The sequence below is a fragment of the Vidua macroura genome, chromosome 12 (genome assembly GCF_024509145.1).
Source record: "Vidua macroura isolate BioBank_ID:100142 chromosome 12, ASM2450914v1, whole genome shotgun sequence".
Lineage (NCBI taxonomy): Eukaryota > Metazoa > Chordata > Aves > Passeriformes > Viduidae > Vidua > Vidua macroura.
The window spans coordinates 2,346,305-2,368,814 of NC_071582.1; the positions used below are offsets into that span (position 1 = coordinate 2,346,305).

Genomic DNA, 22,510 nt, shown 5'->3' on the forward strand with positions numbered 1-22,510 from the left:
AGGTGTGACACAGGTATGACACAGGGGTGTGACACAGGGGTGTGACACAGGTGTGACACAGGTATGACACAGGTGTGTGACACAGGTGTGTGACACAGGTATGACACAGGGGTGTGACACAGGGGTGTGACACAGGTGTGACACAGGTGTGTGACACAGGTGTGTGACAGGTGTGTGACAGGTGTGTGACACAGGTATGACACAGGTGTGTGACAGGTGTGTGACAGGTGTGTGACACAGGGGTGTGACACAGGTGTGTGACAGGTGTGTGACAGGTGTGTGACACAGGTGTGTGACACAGGGGTGTGACACAGGTATGACACAGGTGTGTGACACAGGGGTGTGACACAGGTATGACACAGGGATGTGACACAGGTGTGTGACACAGGTGTGACACAGGGGTGTGACACAGGTGTGTGACACAGGTGTGTGACAGGTGTGTGACAGGTGTGTGACACAGGTGTGACACAGGTGTGTGACAGGTGTGTGACACAGGGGTGTGACACAGGTATGACACAGGGGTATGACACAGGTGTGTGACACAGGTATGACACAGGTGTGTGACACAGGGGTGTGACACAGGGGTGTGACACAGGGGTGTGACACAGGGGTGTGACACAGGTGTGACACAGGGGTATGTGACAGGTGTGTGACAGGTGTGTGACAGGTGTGTGACACAGGTATGACACAGGTGTGTGACAGGTGTGTGACAGATGTGTGACACAGGTGTGACACAGGTGTGTGACACAGGTGTGTGACACAGGTGTGTGACACAGGTGTGTGACAGGTGTGTGACAGATGTGTGACACAGGTGTGACACAGGTGTGTGACACAGGTGTGTGACACAGGGGTGTGACACAGGTGTGTGACACAGGTGTGTGACAGGTGTGTGACACAGGGGTGTGACACAGGTGTGTGACACAGGGGTGTGACAGGTGTGTGACAGGTGTGTGACACAGGGGTATGACACAGGGGTGTGACACAGGTGTGTGACAGGTGTGTGACAGGTGTGTGACAGGTGTGTGACACAGGTGTGTGACACAGGGGTATGACACAGGTGTGACACAGGGGTATGACACAGGTATGACACAGGTGTGTGACACAGGTGTGTGACAGGTGTGTGACAGGGGTGTGACAGGTGTGTGACACAGGTGTGTGACACAGGGGTGTGACACAGGTGTGTGACAGGTGTGTGACACAGGTTTGTGACACAGGTGTGTGACACAGGTGTGTGACAGGGGTGTGACACAGGTGTGTGACACAGGTGTGTGACACAGGTGTGTGACAGGTGTGTGACAGGGGTGTGACAGGTGTGTGACACAGGGGTGTGACACAGGGGTGTGACACAGGTGTGTGACACAGGTGTGTGACACAGGTATGACACAGGGGTGTGACACAGGTGTGTGACACAGGTATGACACAGGTGTGTGACACAGGGGTGTGACACAGGGGTGTGACACAGATGTGTGACACAGGTGTGACAGCTGCCGGCGGGCTCCCCACGCGGGCACTGCGCATGCGCGCAGCGCGGCTCCCACGCCGTCTCTATGGCCCCGCCGGCGGCCGGAGCGCCGCGCGCGAGGGGCGGGGCCGGAAGTGGCGTCACGCCGAGCGTCGCCGAGGCGGAGGGGCCGCGGTGAGGCGGGAGCGGCGGCGGCGGCGGGTGAGGCCCACGGGGGCGCGGTGGGCACGGCGGGCACGGCCCGCGGGCTCGCAGCGAGCGGGCCGGGCTGGCGTGCTGCCTGCCCGGGGGGCTGCGGCTCTGCTGGACTCTCGTGAGGCTCGGTGGCGGCGCCAGGCCTGAGCGGGCCGCGGCGGGGCGGTGCGGCCGGGGGAGGCACGGAGCGGGAGGCCTGCGGGCCGGCCGCGGTTAACCAGGGGTCAGGCATTGGTTCGGTCCCGTGCTTACCTGTGCCTTGCTGTATTTACCTCTGGGGGGGCCGTGTTTATCTGTGTGCGGCTGTGTTTGCTTTTTTGGGGGGGGGTCTTGTGTTTTGGGGTGTGCATGGCGGGCCCTGTGTTTGTTCTTGTGGGGGTTCTCTGTTTACCCATGGGGGCTTCCCTCTGTTTATTTTTGAGGGTTCCCTGTATTTCTTTTTGGGGCTTCTCTGTGTGTATCCCTGGGGGGATTCCCTGTGTTTATCCATGGGGGGGGGCGTTCCCCTGTGTTTATTTTTGGGGTGGTGCCTGTATTTATTTTTGGAGGTTCCCTGTGTTTATCCATGGGAGGGTTCCCTGTGTTTATTTTTGGGGGTTCCCTGTATTTATCCATGGAAGGGTTTGTGGTTTTTTGGGGGGTTCCCTGTGTTTATCTCTGGGGGGTTCCCTGTGTTTATCCATGAGGGGATGTTCCCTGTGTTTATTTTTGGGGGTTCCCTGTGTTTATTTTTAGGGGTTCCCCATGTTTATCTATGGGGGATTCCCTGTGTTTATTTTTGGGGGATTCCTCGTGTTCATCCATTGGGGTTCCTTGTGATTATCCATGGAAGGGGTCTGTGTTTATTTTTGGGGGGGTTCCCTGTGTTTATCCATGGGGGGTTCCCTGTGTTTATCTCTGGGGGGTTCCCTGTGTTTATCCATGGAGGGGTTCCCTGTGTTTATCTCTGGGGATGTTCCCTGTGTTTATTTTTGGGGGTTCCCTGTGTTTATCCATGGAAGGGGTCTGTGTTTATTTTTTGGGGGGGTTTCCTGTGTTTATCCATGAGGGGATGTTCCCTGTGTTTATTTTTGGGGCTTCCCTGTGTTTATCCATGGGAGGGTCTGTGTTTATTTTTAGGGGTTCCCCATGTTTATCCATGGGGGATTCCCTGTGTTTATTTTTGGGGGGGTGCCTGTGTTCATCTATGGGGGGTGTCTTTGTTTATTTTTGGGGGTTCCCCATGTTTATCCATGAGGGGATGTTCCCTGTGTTTATTTTTGGGGGTTCCCTGTGTTTATCCATGGAGGGTTCCCTGTGTTTATTTTTGGGGGTTCCCTGTGTTTATCCATGAGGGGATGTTCCCTGTGTTTATTTTTGGGGGTTCCCTGTGTTTATCCATGGAGGGGTCCCTGTATTTATTTTTGGGCGTTCTCTGTATTTATCCATGGAGGGATCCCCCTTTTCACTTTGGGGGTTCCCCTTTTTACCTTGTGGGGCCCCTATTTTTACCTATGGGGCTGGTTGAATTTACCTGTGGTAGGTCCACGTGTTTTCCAAATATTTACAATATTTACAGTATTTACAATATTTGGGATCCTTGTGTTTACCTATGAGGTTCCCTATATTTTCCTACAGGGACACAGCCACCCCCCTAATGCAGCTCCAGGATAGTTTAATTTATATTTGCACTCAAACATAGATTTATTACTGGGTTTTTTGTGCTAAAAGGAGGCTCTTGTTTTTCAAAAGGCTCTGTGTAAGGTGCTGATGTGTGCTGAGCTCCTTCCCGCGTTTCCTAGAGGAGATGAAAAAGAAAACAGGAAATGGAATGAAGCTTTGGTTTTCCTGTGGATACCCAGGGCTGTGTTATCTGTGTTCTGAGAGTGCTTTTTATCAGCCATCTCCTCGGAATGCAGGCATTGTCATCGTGGGTTAATAAAAACACACAGCCACAGGAAGGAGAGGAGCCTGCTCCTCAGGAATTCATGGCTTTGTGACCAAATTGAATGTTTTCTTCCCTTTGAAGCATCCCCTGTTTTCAGCCTGTGAAAGTTGGGGGAAGTGAGTTTTTTTTTTTTTTCCTAATCCATTTTTTTTTCCTTGCTTCTTTTTCATGAGGCTCAGCTTGCAGAGAATCCAGCTGCCTCTTCCAGAAATGTGATTTATACATGGAAGCTGATCTCCCTGGGCTGTCTCCCGTGTTTCTTTGTGCTGCTCACACTAAATATCAAACATTCTCCCTCTTTGATTGCAGCATGAAAGGCAAATCTATACATTTAGGAGCTTGTCGTGTCTCTTGTTCTCCGTGATGCTCGTGAGCCTGTCACTGGGAAATCTGGGATCAAAGGAGCTCTTTAGCTGCTTCCAGCCGTGTTGGAAACATCTGTCTAAACAAACTGGAGTTTTTCTCCCCTGGTTTTGACAGAACTCGAGTGCTGGGAAGGAGAGCAGCTATTTTTTAATTCATTTATCTGATTGCAGCGCTGATGCTGCCTTTGCTGCTTTTGTCTTGCATTCCAGTTTTTGGGGATTTCCCCCTCCCCCCTTTTGTGTTTCTCTGTTGGTTGGGGTTCCCCTCCTGCCCTGTATCCCTGTTCCCCTAAAGGTTTTGGTTTTCATTTGCACGTGCAGAGATCGACCCTGAATATTCCCAGGAGCTGTTCTGCCCCAGTGTCCATCTGCCAACACTTCAGTGATGGAAATGAAGAGAAATTCCCAGTTTGAAATCACAGGGAGTGTTGCCCTTTTCCCAGCCTGGAAATGAAATGAGGGAAGTGAAATTCCCAGTTTGAAATCACAGGGAGTGTTGCCCTTTTCCCAGCCTGGAAATGAAATGAGGGAAGTGAAATTCCCAGTTTGAAATCACAGGGAGTGTTGCCCTTTTCCCAGCCTGGAAATGAAATGAGGGAAGTGAAATTCCCAGTTTGAAATCACAGGGAGTGTTGCCCTTTTCCCAGCCTGGAAATGAAATGAGGGAAGTGAAATTCCCAGTTTGAAATCACAGGGAGTGTTGCCTTTTTCCCAGCCTGGAAATGAAACTCGAGATAATTTCAGTAAGGAGGTGATGTAAGAGCAGATCTTTATTTGAAGGCCTTCATGAGCTTTTGTGAACAACTTCTTAACATCACCTCTTAATGAAATGATCTTGAGTTTCATTTCCAGGTTGGAAAGAGAATATCCACAGGCAGGACAAAACAATATCCACAAGAGAATATCCACAGGCAGGATGAGACACAAAATCTTTCTTTGGATTTTGAATTCAGCCAGAATCTTCTAACAGAGATCTGCAGATCTTTATTTGAAGGCCTTCAGGGGCTTTTGTGAACATCTTATATCACCTCCTTGCTAAAATTATCTTGAGTTTCATTTCCATCTTGGAGAAAAGGCAACAGGAGAAATCCAGAGGCAGGATGAAACACTAAATCTTTTTTTGGATTTTGAATTCAGCCAGCCAAACAGAGATCTGCAGATCTTCATTTGAAGGCCTTCGGGAACTTTTGTAGACATCTTCTTATATCACCTCTTATTAAAATGATCTTGAGTTTTGTTTCCAGGTTGGAAAGAGAATATCCACAGGCAGGATGAAACACTAAATCTTTTTTTTGGATTTTGAATTCAGCCAGAATCTTCTAACAGAGATCTGCAGATCTTTATTTGAAGGCCTTCAGGGGCTTCTGTGGACATCTTCTTATATCACCTCTTATTAAAATGATCTTGAGTTTCGTTTCCAGGTTGGAAAGAGAATATCCACAGGCAGGATGAAACACTAAATCTTTTTTTTTTTATTTTGAATTCAGCCAGAATCTTCTAACAGAGATGTGCAGATCTTTATTTGAAGGCCTTCAGGGGCTTCTGTGGACATATCACCTCCTTGCTAAAATTATCTTGAGTTTCATTTCCATCTTGGGGAAAAGGCAACAGGAGAAATCCAGAGGCAGGATGAAACACTAAATCTTTTTTTGGATTTTGAATTCAGCCAGCCAAACAGAGATCTGCAGATCTTCATTTGAAGGCCTTCGGGAACTTTTGTAGACATCTTCTTATATCACCTCTTATTAAAATGATCTTGAGTTTCGTTTCCAGGTTGGAAAGAGAATATCCAGAGGCAGGATGAAACACTAAATCTTTTTTTTTTGATTTTGAATTCAGCCAGAATCTTCTAACAGAGATCTGCAGATCTTTATTTGAAGGCCTTCAGGGGCTTTTGTGGACATCTTTCTTTTAGAGCAGATCTTCATTTGAAGGCCTTTGGAAACTTTTGTGGACATCTTCTTATATCACCTCTTACCAGAATTATTTCTAGTTTCATTTCCATCTTGGGGAAAAGGCAACAGGAGAATATCCACAGGCAGGATGAAACTTTTGGATTTTGAATTCAGCCTTGAATTTGTTCGAACAAAGATTGCCGTACAATGGGGAAGGCAAAGCCCCAAAATATATGTTTATATTTTATTGTAAATGATTTTATTATGCAGGGATTTCCACTGTGCCTGGGATGGTTGGGATGTCATTTCCTCCCCACAAAGGCGAGAGGAGCCAGCAGAGCCCGGCAGGGCGCCAGGGCTGTGGCTGCTGACTCAGGCTGTGGCTTTGTGCCTCTCGTTCCAGCACCATGGCCACGGACTGGCTGGGCAGCATCGTGTCAATTAACTGCGGAGAGAGCCTGGGGGTGTACCAGGGCAGAGTGTCTGCTGTGGATCAGGTCAGCCAGACCATCTCCCTCACACGGCCCTTCCACAACGGCGTCAAGTGCCTCGTGCCAGAGGTCACCTTCAGGTTAGTGCCTGCCTCGCCCCCAGTGCCTGTGGCCTGCTTTGAAAAGTCTGCTGAGGAAGGCAGGAGCCTCCCTTGGCATGGAAAATGTAAACCCCCTCCCTCTGAATTGTTGTCATTTAGAAATTAAGGGGCTCTCAGCAAAGATATGGGAGCAGGAATAACAGTTCTTTACTAGGAAAATTAAAAATACAAATGCAGTAGTACAAACCAACACTGCCAGAGTGAGAGCAAGCCCTGAGAACACCCCGTGGGTCAGGGAGGTGGCAGCAGTGCCATTCCATGGGGGCTCAGCCCTCCTGCAGTGCCAGCTGTGCTTCTGCTGGAGCAGGATCCTGGACAAGGCTGGAGTTTTCCTCTGAAGCTCCAGGGCTGCTGGAGATGGGCCTGGGCTCCTCTGGGAATGCAGTGGGGCAGAAAGCTGCTCCTCTGGGAATGCAGTGGGGCAGAAAGCTGCTCCTGTGGGAATGCAGTGGGGCAGAAAGCTGCTCCTCTGGGAATGCAGTGGGGCAGAAAGCTGCTCCTGTGGGAACGCAGTGGGGCAGAAAGCTGCTCCTCTGGGAGTGCAGTGGGGCAGAAAGCTGCTCCTGTGGGAGTGCAGTGGGGCAGAAAGCTGCTCCTCTGGGAATGCAGTGGGCAAAGGCTGCTGTGGTGTCCCAAAATCTCAGATTGTATCCAGGTAGGAATGCTTGGCTCCTCCTCTGGGCAGAGCATCTCCCCATGGGATGATGGAATTTTTCAGCCATGCAGGGACACCCACTGGCCATTAACAGGAGAGAACTGCTCCACAGATAGGGGTAGAATACACACCCCCATTTCCAACCTAAGACAGCCTGGCTGTTGGATGATTTTTTATATTATTATTGGATTATTATTATTGGATTATTATTATATTACTTTTTTTTTTTTTTTGTTTAGAGATGGGGTAACTGAGAGGTATTTAAAAAATTTTATTTATTTTTAGATTTATGAGAAGGGTGAGATAGTATCAATGTTATAATTGACGCTATTACAATTAGCAGTTAAACTGTTTCTTAATTGTTGTCAGAGTTTTGCATGAGAGACATTCAGGGAAGTGTGATGCAAAGCATTCACCAGCACAAAAAATGAACCCTTTTCTTTACACCCTTTTAAGGTTGGGACCTGCTTTACCTTTCTCCTCATCCCATGTCACAGCAGGAAGTGAGTGCTCTGGGGATTGGCCAGCACTGAACCCTCCAGTGCATTAGCTGGGAAATCCCAAAATGGGTGAAATCTCCAATTGCTGAACCAAAACCACTCCACCTGTAAAGCACTAAAAGTGCTTTTTGGTTTATTCGGTTTTTGTTGTACTATCTTGTAGATGTTTTAAAGCTAATCATTTAAAATTACTCTTCATAAGTCTTACTAGAATAGATTTTTTATAATTCTATTTTTCTGAAATATTTCATTTTATTTATAAAACTAATTTTAAATTACTCTTCATAAGTCTTACTATAATATATTTTTATAATTCTGTTTTTCTGAAATATTTCATTTTATTTATAAAACTAGAATTGCTCTTCACAAGTCTTACTGTATTTTTATAATTCTATTTTTCTGAAATATTCAATTTTATTTATAAAACTAATAATTTAAAATTACTCTTTATAAGTCTTACTGTAATATATTTTTATAATCCTATATTCCTAAAATATTTCATTTTATTTATAAAACTGTCTTTTAAAACTTTTTTTAAACTCAATTTCTCTCTTAACAATATCTATCTTATTCTATAGTATTTCTAAATTAACATTTCTTATCTTAAAATTGAAATATAAATACATACGATATGAAATTGAAATATAAATACATACAATATGAAATTGAAATATAAATACATACGATATGAAATTGGTATATAAATACATACTATGTAAAATGGATATATAAATACAACATGAAATTTATATATAAATATATAAATATATACTATAAAAATTGATATATAAACACATACTATATAAACCTTCTATCCAACCTTAAGAACTCTCTAGGAATCCATTTGTAGAGATTTATATATAAATACATACTATATAAAATTTGTATCTAAATACAATATACAATACAATATGAAATTGATATATAAATATGTACTATATGAAATTGATGTATAAATACATACTATATGAAATTGATGTATACATACAATATAAAATAGGTATATAAATACATACTGTATCAACCTTCTATCCAACCTTAAAAACTCTGTAGAAATCCATTTGTAGAGATTTATGTATAAATACATACATTATAAAATTGATGTATAAATACATACAATATGAAATTGATGTATAAATACATACAACATGAAATTGATATATAAATATATACTATAAAAATTGATATATAAACACATACTATATAAACCTTCTATCCAACCTTAAGAACTCTCTAGGAATCCATTTGTAGAGATTTATATATAAATACATACTATATAAAATTTGTATATAAATACAATATACAATACAATATGAAATTGATATATAATATGTGCTATATGAAATTGATGTATAAATACATACAACATGAAATTGATATATAAATACATACTATGTAAAATTTGTATATAAATACAATATACAATACAATATGAAATTGATATATAAATACATACTATGTAAAATTCATATATAAATACATACAATATGAAATTGGTATATAACTACATAAAATATGAAATTTCTGTATAAATACAGGCTGTATAAAATTGATGTATATATACATACTATATAAAATTGATATATAAACACATACTATATAAAATTGATACAAAAACACATGCTATATAAAATTGATATATAAATACCTACTATAAAAATTGATATAAAAATACATACGATATAAAATTGATGTATAAATACATACTATATAAAATTGATATGTAAATACCTACAATAAAAATTGATATAAAATACATACTATACAAAATTGATGTATAAATACATACTATATAAAATGGATGTATATATGTATATGATATTTACATAGAATTTTATTTATACTTATTATTTATATATTATAGGAACTATAATTTTTAAATAATTAATATATGTAGTATATTAATCTATAATATGTATACATCTATAATATATGTAAATATATATTATATAATTTAAAAATAATATATGTAGTATATTAATCTATATGTATAAATATATAATATATAAAATACATTATATATAATTTTACTTTATGATTTTATTAATATCTTTTACATATTGAGAATCTAATTTTAAAATAAGTAATTTATGTAATATATTAATCTATAATATGTATAAATATATATAAAGATATAATATATAATTTTTATTTTTGTTTTACATATAGGAAATAAATTTTTTAAATAATGTATGTAATATATAAATCTATGATATGTATAAATATATAATGTATAAATATATAATCCATAATTTTAAATTCATAATTTTTATTGATATATTTTGCATATATAAAATATAATTTAAAAATAATTGCTATATAAATCTACATTATGTACAAATATATAAGATATACAAGTATACGTACTATATACTTAGTACATAAAATATAAGATACATGTATACAGCTTTTATTTAGAATTTTTATTTATATATTTTTCTATTTTTAGGGGTTTTATTTCTCTCCTGTTCTGTTGTAGCAGAGGGAGCTGAGGTGCTTTCTCAAAGCTTTGCCCTCAGCAGTTCCTGGTAACACTGTGCTTAAAAAATATGAACAGGAGTCACTGCTCACTGCACATTTTCCTCTTCCCTGAAATGTAGTCGAGGCTCTGAGTCACTCATTTTTCACTGACATTGACTCCACAAAGTCAATACTCTTTAATTTTTTTTTCCTCTGGGATTTTGAAGCGAGACACTGGGGGAAGGCAGCAGGGATGTGTGGAAATCTCTGCTTTCACATCCCCCTTGGACAAACGCTGAGTTAAAGCTGGAAGAGCCCAATCCCTCACTTATTCCTTGCAGTCAGTGCAAATGGAGGTCTTTATAATCACTGCTTTGTTTGCTTTTGGCTTGTGCCCAGTGCTAGGTTAGTTTTCTTCAGCCATTTTTTCTTTGGAAATGGGAAGTGTCCTCCTTGTCTGAGCATGAGCTGCACTGATCTGAGGGTGGCTTTCTGCAGAAATGGATTAAAAGTAATAGTAGCCTCAAGGCTGAGAGCAATTAATTAGCTGGGAACTGTTAAATTAATGCAGATTTCTGCAAAGGTCTGGGCCAGTTGCTTCCATTTTTTGCTTGACTGATTCCTCTTTCAGCTGCAGAACCTTTCAAACGAAATCCAGGTGCAGTGCAGGCATACTGAAGTGGTTGTTTTGAATATTTGCCATTTCATGTCTGTGTATGTTTGAGCATTAAAATCCTTTTATTGCCTTGTTTTAATTGATGATGGCATCAGAACAACCCCATTGGACAACGATGCTTTTCCTCAGGAGGTTTTTTTCCCTGCCAGGGTGTGTGCTGAATTCCTGATTTTCTCGTGCTGTTTTTAGGGCAGGTGACATCACAGAGCTGAAGATCCTGGAGATCCCGGGGCCGGGGGACAGCAGGCAATGCGGGGACTCGCAGCAGATGGACACGGCCATGCCAGGGGTGGGCTGCCAGGTGGGACCCAGCCAGAACGGCACTGGCAAGGTGCTGAAGAAGCCCATGTCCAGCAGTGCCCCGCAGAACATCCCCAGGAGGACAGACATGAAGAGCCAGGACATTGTCATCTCCCCACAGCAGCAGTGCTCCAAGAGCTACATGGATCGACACATGGAAACGCTGAGCCAGTCCAAAGGCTTCCGTCGGAGGCACAATTCCTGTGAGTGTGGGGCTGTCCTGGAGCTTTCCTGCTCCAGCATCTTCCCTTTTGCACCAAGCTTTGCTGGGAACTTCCCCTGGCCCACCTGTGGGTTCTTTTGAAATAGAGTATATTTCTGAGCCCACCTGACAGATGGGTTGTGGTCAGGTGGGGGGGGGTGGTTTGTCTCTTGTTCCTGACAGAACGAGAGGACACAGCCTTAAATTTAGGTTGGATGTTAGGGAAAAGTTTTTTTTTACTAAAAGAGGGATAAAGTACTGGATTTGTCTGCCTGGGGAGGTGGTGGAGTCACCATCCCTGGATGTGTTTAAAACAAGACTGGATGTGGCACTCAGTGCTGTGGTCTAGTTGTGGTGGTGTTAGGGCATGGCTTGGACTCGATGATCATAAAGGTCTCTTCCATCTTAGTGATCCTGTCTATGTGGAAAATATCTAATGCCACTTCCAAAGATTTCCTCATTTTGCTGTCTTTCCTGTTTGAGGATTGCCCAGCTTCCAGCCTTTTCCTCTAAAAGGAGCTGCAATCAAACTGCAATGTGATCCTCGGGTGGGAGGAAAACACAGTGGGTTGTAGCAGCTCAGTGTTGTGTTTGCAAGGATCCTCCAGGAAAAGTGAAAGAAACATGCAGTGAGACTTTCCCCCACTGCTTTGTCTTTCACGATTTTAAGACTTCCTGAGGCAGCAGTGAGAGTTCAGGATTAATGGCTTTTTCTTTTTTTTCCTGCTTAATTCAACCTCTTGCTTTTTAAATCTCCCCAGGCTTTTCTATTTAAGGCTTCTATACCCATAACCTATTACAACATCACCCTGTACATAATTACAAACTGGTTTTGGCTGTGTTGTTAAAAATACAAATTAACGAGGGCGATGTAAAATACAATCAGAGCATCCCAAAGTCACACATCTCTTATTTTTATTTCTCTTGATAAAATCTTCAAAACTGGGCCACAGCTGGCTTTGTTCACTTTTTTCCTCAAAGCCCCCTGAGCTATCTTCTTTTCCAGACCTTCATAATCCAATTCCTGAAATTTCAGTGTACATCCAGCATATTTCCATGACTTAATTGTTGAAGCCTTGGTGTGCATCCAGAGTAATTCCATTATTTAATTCCCCCCCCCCCTCTTTGCAAAAGAAACAAATGAAGGTGGGCCAGGCCAGTGAAACAGGTGTAAGGCTGTGTTCTTGGAGAGAAATTCCTAGACCTCTGGAAGTCTTTCTCCCCCACCACCAACTGGGATATTTTTAACCCTTCCAGGATGTCTGCTAGATTTGGGGTGAGCAGAGTTAGGAGTTGTCAACTTCACCCCACAGACAACTCATATTAGGTTTACATGAGCACAACAGGTCACTTTTACAGGCTTTGAGGCAGGCTGAGCAAGGTCCTAGGTGTAGATTGTTAGCTTGGGTTCATTTTGGAATACAGGAGGTACAGAAGGGATGTCCTACCCTGTAAAATGTGTGTATTTGGAGAGCTGGGTGAGTTTTGGGAGAGGGATGGAATTGGGCCTGGCTTTGTGCAGGAGTGCAGGGAAGAATGGGCTGAGATGTCATCCAGAGCTTGGGTCCTACAGCTGAAAGTTGACCTCTTGCTGGCCTCTAGCGTGCCAAGTGAGGGCCAGAATTCCCTTTTGGAGCCCTGGTGTGACAGGAATCAATAAACAACAAACACCAGCGCAGGTTCCCAACAATGGCTCTGCTGCCGTGCTGGCACCGGGCTCGTGGTGCCAGGGCTGGCAGCAAAGCCTCCCACAGGGATCTCTCAGGAAGGCAGCCAGCTCGCTGCAGACTTTGTTTGCTTGTGTGCTGTACATGAAAGGGTTGTTATTTCTTAGAAACAAAAAAAGACTGGGAAGGATTGTTTATCTTGTGAGGGAAGTGCTTTTCTGTGTGCCAGCTTGGAGTGGAGCTCTCCTCATGCAGGGCAGAGCACTGGAAGCTGTGATCCAGAGGCAGCTGGAATAGGAGAGCTGCCTTTCTGCAGCCTTTGCTTTCTTCCCCTTGCCCTTTTTTTGCCTCTTTTCTTTTCCCTGAGCAGGACCAGCTGTCACTTTTCCAGTTTAGAAGGCGATGCTTGAAGAGGAACAGCTCCTAACTTTGCTCCCAGCTCGTTGGAGGCCTGTGCCACATTCTGTGTGACTTCTGTTAGGGGGCTGTGGGGCAGGCAGGGCAGAGCTGTGTGGGTCAGCAGCATTGCAGAGCTCAGGATGGGTCTTTGATGAGTTTTGATGAGGTGGGCTCCTGGCTCCCATTCTATGTGGCTGCAGGGAGCTTTGCAGCCATTGTTCTCCAGCTTTTCTGGTGCAACTCTTTATTCCATCAGCATTCCATGTTCACGTCAGCTGCTCCTGTCCCACTGGACAGCCACTCTGAGTTTTGGGGCAGCTGAGGGGAGTGTGGAGCTGTTTGCAGAGGGGTCTGGCAAGGAGTGTGACAGGAACAGCCTGAGCTGGCCAAACTCTTGCCACTGACACGAGCAGCAGGCGGGGTTTGCCTTTGTGGCAGTGCAGGCTCCAGCTTGTCCACCTGAACCCTGAGCGTCCCTTGGCTTCTGCTTGAGCTGCAGTTCCTGAATGCTGGGAGAGCTTGGGCCTGTTGTGTTTGCATTCCTCATCTTCCTCCTTCAGAGCACCAGCTGTGGCTGTGATTCCAGCAGTGGCAGTTTAGTTCCAAACCAAATCCTGTCCAGCTTTGTGTCACCTTTGGTTTGGGAGCTCTTCATCTGGGTCAGAGTGGAAGTTGGTACCACAAGCTTTCAAAACCATGCACATAAATGAGTGGTTGCAGTGTGCCTACTGAAACTCTCCTTCCTGGGAAGCCTTACCCTTTCCCCTCTCCTAAATCCTGTTTTGTCCCCACAGTGCTGGAATTCTGCTGTCTGTCCTTCCAAGACACAAGGTGCATTATCATTTGAGAAAGATGTTTGGGGTTTTTTTCTTAATGGGGAGTGGTTATTCTGCAAGGCCTGGCAGATTTAGGATCTTGCTGTGGGGACTGGGAAAGCTTTCAGGTTAGTTATTAACCAGTTCTTGAGAAAAACCAAGCCCCACGCTGTCTGAAATAAATCCTTGCTGGGGCAGTGCGTCTCTGCCTGGAAATAAACCAGGTACTCATCCCCAGCAAATCACATTTTCAGCATGACTGGCGTTAGACATGCTGAAACTGGACTTGTAAGGGAACAGGAAGGGTGCTGGTGGAGTTTGTGCCTGTTGCAAATCTTTTGGGGTGTTTGAAAATCTCCTTGGATGGCTTGAAATTCTTTGTTTCTGTGTTATCGAACTGATTCTCTCCAACTCATTTGTATAAATCCCTCACAAAGGGGATTATCTTAAACAACAGAAAATGGTTTAACAGAGCAAGAGCTCTGGCTTGATAACTTACTCCATCTGTTGGACACTGTAGATGATTCCTGTAACGGCAGGAATTGGCCTGAAATATTTTCTAGTAATTGCAAATGTGACACTGGCAAGGAAAAACAGAACAATATTGTCTGGACCTGAAGGACAAAGGAAGAAATAAGCAAGTAAAGGATATGTTGACCCCATAATTGTATATTTGCATCAGTTCTTCATCTCCAGGCCTAAGGAGGAGACTTTCATCAGTCTCACTCCAGAGAATGTGGGCTTTCCCCATGACTTGTGATTGGAAAGAAGTGTATTCCAAAACACAAAGTAATGGGTAAGGAGGAGAGTGGAACAGGAATGAGGCAATGAACTGTGTGTGTCATATCACAGAAATTACATCAAGGTTGAGGAAAAAGAGATCCTTTCTATTCAGGGTTTGAAGTTCTCCCTTAAAGATCATTAATAGGGAAGAAAACACTGACAGTAGTTGCTGAAATTTAGGGGAGTTCCAAAAAAGGGCCTGGGTCACACACCTGCCTGAAACACGGGAAAACTCCTAGGTCACAGCTGATTACCTTGTCACTGATGTGGCACCGGGATTAAATAAAACCTGAAGAAACACCTTTTTTGCTAGTGTTGGCAAGCCTGTTTTTCTAACCTGGCTGGTGGGAATCCCCTGAAGTCTCTTTGCTGATGCTCTATTTTCTATTGCTGTTCTGTTTTCTATTTGATGTTCTATTTTCTGCTGGCTTAGCTGAGCGTGAGTAATGCCAGCTCCAGGGGTGAGCTCTGTGGTGAGTACCCTTTGAGTGAGGGGACTGTAAGCAGGAGCTCCCCTTTCCCACAAAATGTGCCTTTTTCCCTTTTAGGACACACTCCCAGCTTGCTTTTCTTTTGGCTTAGGGTCATCCAGCAGCCGCCACCCGAACCAGGTGACCCCGAAGAAGAGCGGCCTGAAGAACGGGCAGATGAAGAGCAAGGACGACGAGTGCTTTGGGGACGACATTGATGAAATCCCAGACACTGATTTCGATTTTGAGGGCAACCTGGCCCTTTTTGACAAGGCAGCTGTGTTTGAGGAGATCGAGACTTACGAGAGGAGGAGCGGCACCCGCTCCCGAGGGACCCCCAGCGAGAAACCCGCCCGCTACCGGCACGACGAGAACATCCTGGAGTCAGAGCCCATCGTCTACAGGAGGATTGTGGTACCCCAGAACCCCAACAAAGAATTCTGCACGGGTATGTTCCTGACAGGGACCCAAACTGCTGCCTTTGGGGCCACACACGGTGGATTTTTGCTGCGAGGGGTCAGCTTAATGTGGTCCAAGCAGGGTTCACGTAAGGTTGGATTTGTGTGTCCACAAATCCAGCCTTTCTTTGCAGTGTTTCTGAGATAAATACTCAGAGAGGGCAGCAAAGTAAGTGTTGCTCCAGCAGGGAGCAAAGCTGATGGTTGGGAACTGAGTAAGAGGTGTTTGAGTCCTTGCTTTGATTTCAGTAGCCTGGGGAACCCACGTGGATTCAGGAGAGGGACAGAGGGATGGGCTCAGGATTTGTGCTTTCATGGTTTCAGGAGATTTCCTGTGCTTCTGGCACTCCTTGGGTCGTAGTTCTCCATTTCTGGGTGGGTTTAAATATGCTTCATGTAAAAAGGACTTATGGCACATTTAGTCCAAATTCCAAGTAACTTTAGTCTCCTTGGGATATCTTGCCTTTGATTTTAAGCACTTGTAAAATGTGTGAGTGAAGGAAATTTGGCATTCCAGGAACGTTTCTTTTCCACATCAGAATAAAATCAGATGTTAGCTCTTCCTGCAGGGACTCAAACCAACTGATATTCTGGTAGCCTGAGCAGAAGTGTGAGCAGCTCCTTGGGCTGTCATTCGTCCTCTGCCTGGAAATTCCATCTGGGGTGTGAAACGCTTCAGCGAAGGAAGCTGATGGATTTGTAATGATTTGCTGCTTCTCAGTTGTGAAAAGTCCCTTTTTTTTTAATGGTTCTGGTGTATAACAATGTCCTAGTGCTCCATTTCTGTCACTCCTCTTCCTAGTGTCCCGTTCTGCTCTCGGATGGGAGGAAAACACAGTGGGTTGTAGCAGCTCAGTGTTGTGTTTGCAAAGATCCTTGAGGAAAAGTGAAAGAAACATGCAGTGAGACTTTCCCCCACTGTTTTGTCTTTCATGATTTTAAGACTTCCTGAGGCAGCAGTGAGAGTTCAGGATTAATGGCTTTTTTTTTTCTGCTTAATTTAACCTCTTGCTTTTAAATCTCCCCAAGCTTTCAGCATCTGTCTGTGGAAGCAGCCACACTGATTACCCTGTGCTGTGTGAATAAGCACCTCTTCATTTTCTGTGTGGTTTCCTGCCTATCTTGTGGGTTTTTTCGAATTTCATACTTGTCAATCCATCTTCCAGTTGGCTTGTTTGAGAGGAGACAGGGCCTCTGTGGATGTCTAGTCTGAAACAAAAGCTAAGCCACTTTTGGCAGCCAATCTGAGCGGGATGGCTGATAGGGGATTCTAGCAGCAGAATTCCTGGGAGGAAAACCACCATGCACTGAGCAGCAGTGAGTAAATTCAGGGATGGAAACCCAATCCTGTTTGCTGCACTCCCAATGCTTTGTTTAGCAGCTGGAAGGAGGATGCTGAGCTGTAGGCAGCCTGCCTCTCAGTGGCTCAGAGAGCAGCTGGTATGATTAAATGAGTGCCAAGAGCTCCAAAAGCCTTTTTGGTTTTGGATGTGTCTGTGGCAGGATTCTCCCTGCAGAGTTTTTTCTGGTTTCCTAAGGGAAGCTCTCCTTGCAAAAAGCACTTCCTAGTTATGACAAAGCACTTCTTTCTCTTGTTTTTTTTTCACCCTGGGCCAGTCTGAGAGATGATTGTGTTAACAGAGACAGTGAGACAGTGATTCTCTGTCTGCTGCAACAGCACAAAACTGATGCTGGGGATTGGCAGGGAGTTCATATCCAGCTCTTGGCACCGTGGGATCTCTGTCTCTGGATCCCTGCCTGCTTTTTTATGCCATGGAGGTAGGGAATAACCAGGATGGTTTTACAGAGGTAAAACCAAACTGCTGATGTCAGTTTTGAGTCAGTCTTTTGAATTCCCCAAAAGACTCACCTGCAGGACTTCCAGCCTGGGATTTTATTGCTGACTGAAGGAACTTGGTGTTTGTAGGATAAGCACTTCAGTCTACTGGGATGCTTTTCTGAGAGCTGGTTTTGTGGAGCTAGGCTGTCAAGTAAAACACTTCTAAAACAAGCCTGTGTTTTAGAAGTGAGCAGGGAATGAAGAAGGTGGGAATCTGTTCCAAGCAAAAGTGAAAACCTGGAGCTGATAGAACTTACCAGGTGATTGTGGCTGAGCTAAGTCCATCCCTGGGACTCCACATGTGAATCCCTCCTAAATACATCATCAGTCTTCAGTGGTTTGGGTGGGCTGCTGTTGAGCTGTCTCTTTATTTACTGGGAAATGCAACTGTTTGGCAAAAACTGCCTCCCTGGAAAGGCTGATCCTTGCATGAGGTGTGAGCTGCCTTTTTCTACTTCCAGAGAATTTAAATGTGTGTTGTCTCTGTTCCTCCTGTTGGCAGTAGAATTGCTGTGTTTGAACATCTCTGTGTTTTGGGAGCAGGTCCTTCAGCAGAGCCAACATTGTGCAGGAGTGTTGGAGCTCAGAGGAGTTTGCAGGAGGGTCTCTTCTTCAAACAACCCTTTCCTTCACAATGAGGAGGTAGAGGAGCAGGCAGAGCTTTGTGCCAGGATCAGAGGCTGGGTGTGCTCTGAGGGTGATGCCCACAGTGTGGCTTTTCCTTTGGAAAGGCTTTTCCTTTCCCTGTCCTTGACTGACTTTTCTCCTCTTTTTAGCTCCTTCATGGCTGGATGTGAATATTGAATGTGTGAAGTGTTCTGGGCTGCTTTGAGGAGGGTGAAAACTTTCACTCTCCTGGAGTTTGCTTCAGGAGCAAACAGAGTAGGCCTGGGGCAGAGTCCCTTTGTCCCTCTGGCAGTTTTTTGCTCAGCTGGAGGGAATTGTGCACTAATGCTGGGAGAGGCTCACACTGGAAGGTCAGCCAGAACTCTGGTGGGATTTGCTGTAATTAAAAACAATGATGGTGATTAACAAAAGCAGCCCTTAAGGTCGTGTTGTTTGAGGGGCAGTGAATGTCTTTGGCTGAGTCTGCAGGCAGGTGGGTCCAGCTTTACCACCAGCAGAAGGCAGCAGGGAATGTCTCCTGTGCCTGGTGTGGCCAAGAGCTCCAGACTGTCACACTGTGAGCCTCTGGACCTGGAGCTGGGACCAGGGATTATTCATTGCCAAAGGAAAGAGCTGATGATGTCAGGACAGCTTGCAGGAGGTGCTGAGTCCAGTTCTACCCGAGCCAGTGCCTGGATTGATTTTAGCTGAGAACTAGAGAGCTGCTGAAACGGCCAAGGGAAAAGATGGGATCCAACACCTGAGTTCCTCTAGTGTCAACCCTCTCCTTTTTCCCTGCCACTGCAGGCTTGGGAAGCATTTGAGCATCCCAGCAACATTACAGGGCTTGTTTGGGGAAAAACTCGTAATTCTTTAACTTCTGCTGGCTTGGGATGTTTTTATCCACCCAGTGTCACTCTGCATGTCACAAAACTGTTCAGTCTATATCTGCTTTGTGGTTTTGTTTGGGGTTTTTTTTGGTTTTTTTTTTTTTTCAGGCAGCTGTAAAATACATTTATTTAATATTAAAAGGCCTGGGCTAATTTATTTTATTGCCTTCATTAGCAAACAATAAAGATGCCCTGTCCAACGCAAACATAATTAAAGTTGGCAGAGCTTCAGTTTTGTGGCAGTGGTGTTATTGTTTGTGGGTTTACACGTCGCCTCCTTGATTGCTCTCTGCCAGAGTTTATTTAACTCCCTGGGCCTGCTTTTGATGAGCCAGTCGGACTGGTTGGACCTTGCGTGAGGGCAGAGAAGGGAAGTTCTCCTGGCATTTCAGCCTGCTCCTGAGAGGGAGCAATTAGGACAGGCTGGCGTGCTAAATGCCACTTCATCAGTGCCTCAGATTAACCCACTGGAGGCAGCCAGCCCATGGTAAAGGCTGCTCCAAGCAAAAGTGAAAACCTGGAGCTGATAGAACTTACCAGGTGATTGTGGCTGAGCTAAGTCCATCCCTGGGACTCCACATGTGAATCCCTCCTAAATACATCATCAGTGGTTTGAGCTGGCTGCTGTTGAGCTGTCTCTTTATTTACTGGGAAATGCAACTGTTTGGCAAAAACTGCTTCCCTGGAAAGGCTGATCCTTGCATGAGGTGTGAGCTGCTGGCTGAGGGAAGGATGTGGAGGGGACACAGGTCTGGCCTGAGCTGGGTGCATGCAGGGTTTAGGCTGGCATGCTGAGTTTAGACTGGCATGCAGGGTTTAGACTGGCATGCAGGTTTTAGACTGGCATGCAGGGTTTAGACTGGCATGCCGAGTTTAGACTGGCATGCAGGGTTTAGACTGGCATGCAGGGTTTTAGACTGGCATGCTGAGTTTAGACTGGCATGCAGGGTTTAGACTGGCGTGCTGAGTTTAGACTGGCATGCAGGGTTTAGACTGGCATGCAGGTTTTAGACTGGCATGCAGGGTTTAAGACTGGCATGCAGGGTTTAAGACTGGCATGCAGGGTTTAGACTGGCATGCAGGGTTTTAGACTGGCATGCTGAGTTTAGGCTGGCATGCAGGTTTTAGACTGGCATGCTGAGTTTAGGCTGGCATGCAGGGTTTAGAGTGGCATGCAGGGTTTAGACTGGCATGCAGGGTTTAGACTGGCATGCAGGGTTTTAGACTGGCATGCAGGGTTTAGACTGGTGTGCAGGGTTTAGACTGGCATGCAGGGTTTTAGACTGGCATGCAGGGTTTAGACTGGCATGCCGAGTTTAGACTGGCATGCAGGTTTTAGACTGGCATGCAGGGTTTTAGACTGGCATGCAGGGTTTAAGACTGGCATGCAGGGTTTAGACTGGCATGCAGAGTTTAGACTGGCATGCAGGGTTTTAGACTGGCATGCAGGGTTTAGACTGGCATGCAGGGTTTTAGACTGGCATGCAGGGTTTAGACTGGCATGCAGGGTTTAGACTGGCATGGGCTCAGCAGGGTTTCCTTTTGCTCTGGGTTTCTTTCTTTTGTGGGTTTTTTTGGGGTTTTTTTGGGGGGTTTTGTTGGTTATTTTTTTTTTGTGGGGTTTTTTTTTTTTTGGGTGTCTTGGTTTTTTTTTTTTTTTTTGGAGGGGTTTAGATTTTTGGGGGGCATTTTTTTTGTTTTTTGGGGGTTTTTTTATTGTTTGCTAATGAAGGCAATAAAATAAATTAGCCCAGGTCTTTTAATGTTAAATAAATGTATTTTACAGCTACCTGAAAAAAAAAAAAAAAACAAAAAAAACAAAAACCAAACAAAACCACAAGGCAGATATAGACTGAACAATTTTGTGACATGCAGAGTGACACTTAGATTTTTTTGGGTTATTTAGGTGTTTTTTTTGGGTTTTGGGATGTTTTTCATGTTTTTTTTTGTTTGGTTGATTGGTGGTTTTTTGGGGGGTTTTGGAGGTTTTTTTTGTGTTGGGGTTTAGATTTTTGGGGTTTTTTGGGAGCATTTTTTGTTGGTTTTTGGGCTATTTTTTTGTGAGGGTATTTTTTTTTTTGTTAATTTGGGTCTTTTTTGGGGGGTTTTTGGATGTTTTACTTGTTTTTTTTTGTTTAGTTGATTTGGGGATTTTGGGGGCTTTTTTATGAGGGGTTTTTAGGTATTTTGGGGGGCTTTTGGATGTTTTTGGTTTTTTAGGGTATTTTTGAGGTTTCTGGGTGGTTTTTTTTGTTGGTTTTTTGTTTTGTTTTTCGGTTGGTTTTTGTGGGGTTTTTATGTGGTTTTGGGTTTCTTTTGGTTTTGTTTGTTTTTTTGTGTTTGGTGGTTTTTTTGTTTGTTTTGGTTGGGTTGGGATTAAATGTATAGCGATGGTATTTTGTGTTTGGACTCAGATGTTTATTAATTTTTATTTATATTACACTCTTACAAGCTGTGAGTTCTACAGCATTTCATTAACAAGTTATAAAATGGCTCAGAATCTCTCTCTACAAGGTCTTTTAAGGAAAAACTATCTAATTAAGAAGTGACACTTGAATTATTTTTGCTTTTAACTTAATAACTAATTACTTGTGTAATTAGTTGTAATGTGGACTTTTCTGTTCAATTATATAATACTGCTTAAATTCGTGAAGGACTAGTCACAACCTTAAAAGTTCTATCTTAGCTTTATATTATTATATTTTAAAATATATTACTGTATATTAAATCTAATATATTACTATGTTTTAAAACTTTAAACTCTCCGTTTAAACTAAGACTTTAAAACTAAAAACTCAGAACTAAAACTTTAAAACTCTCAGTTTTTTACTATGAGATGTTACACACTTTTATTTGAATTACACACTTATAATCTCACTGTTACAATCTCACTGTTATCAGCTTGAGGTCAAATGTAGTGTTCTCTTGAGTGTCTGTGTCTTTCAACAGAGAAAATCTAAAATTCTCAGCACGCAGGGTTCCAACACCCCAGGATGTGCAAAACCTCCCATTTCTGCTGGAGCTTGGCTGGCTGGTTGGTGTCTTGGTTTGAAAAGACAGGAGTCTGAGTTTGAAAAGACTGGAGCCTCCCTTGGCATGGAAAATGCAAGCCCCCTCCCTCTGAATTGTTGTCATTTTGAAATTAAGGGGCTCTCAGCAAAGATATGGGAGCAGGAATAACAGTTCTTTATTAGGGAAGAAAATAAAAATTAAATAAAATGCAGTAATACAAAACAACACTGCCAGAGTGAGAGCAGGCCCTGAGAACACCCCGTGGGTCAGGGAGGTGGCAGCAGTGCCATTCCATGGGGGCTCAGCCCTCCTGCAGTGCCAGCTGTGCTTCTGCTGGAGCA

General features: G+C 43.8%; 1 protein-coding gene across 1 annotated transcript in view; it reads left to right on the forward strand.

Annotated features, from left to right (window-relative positions):
* The first annotated feature begins 1,590 nt into the window (after nucleotides 1-1,590).
* The window catches only part of EDC3 (enhancer of mRNA decapping 3), a 29,411-nt gene continuing 8,491 nt past the window's right edge, over nucleotides 1,591-22,510 (forward strand). Inside the window, exons 1-4 of the mRNA XM_053988121.1 lie at nucleotides 1,591-1,663; nucleotides 6,248-6,415; nucleotides 10,917-11,230; nucleotides 15,476-15,811. Coding sequence (XP_053844096.1) covers nucleotides 6,252-6,415; nucleotides 10,917-11,230; nucleotides 15,476-15,811 — 814 coding nt within the window. The 5' untranslated portion in view covers nucleotides 1,591-1,663; nucleotides 6,248-6,251. The remainder of the gene's footprint in view (nucleotides 1,664-6,247; nucleotides 6,416-10,916; nucleotides 11,231-15,475; nucleotides 15,812-22,510) is intronic.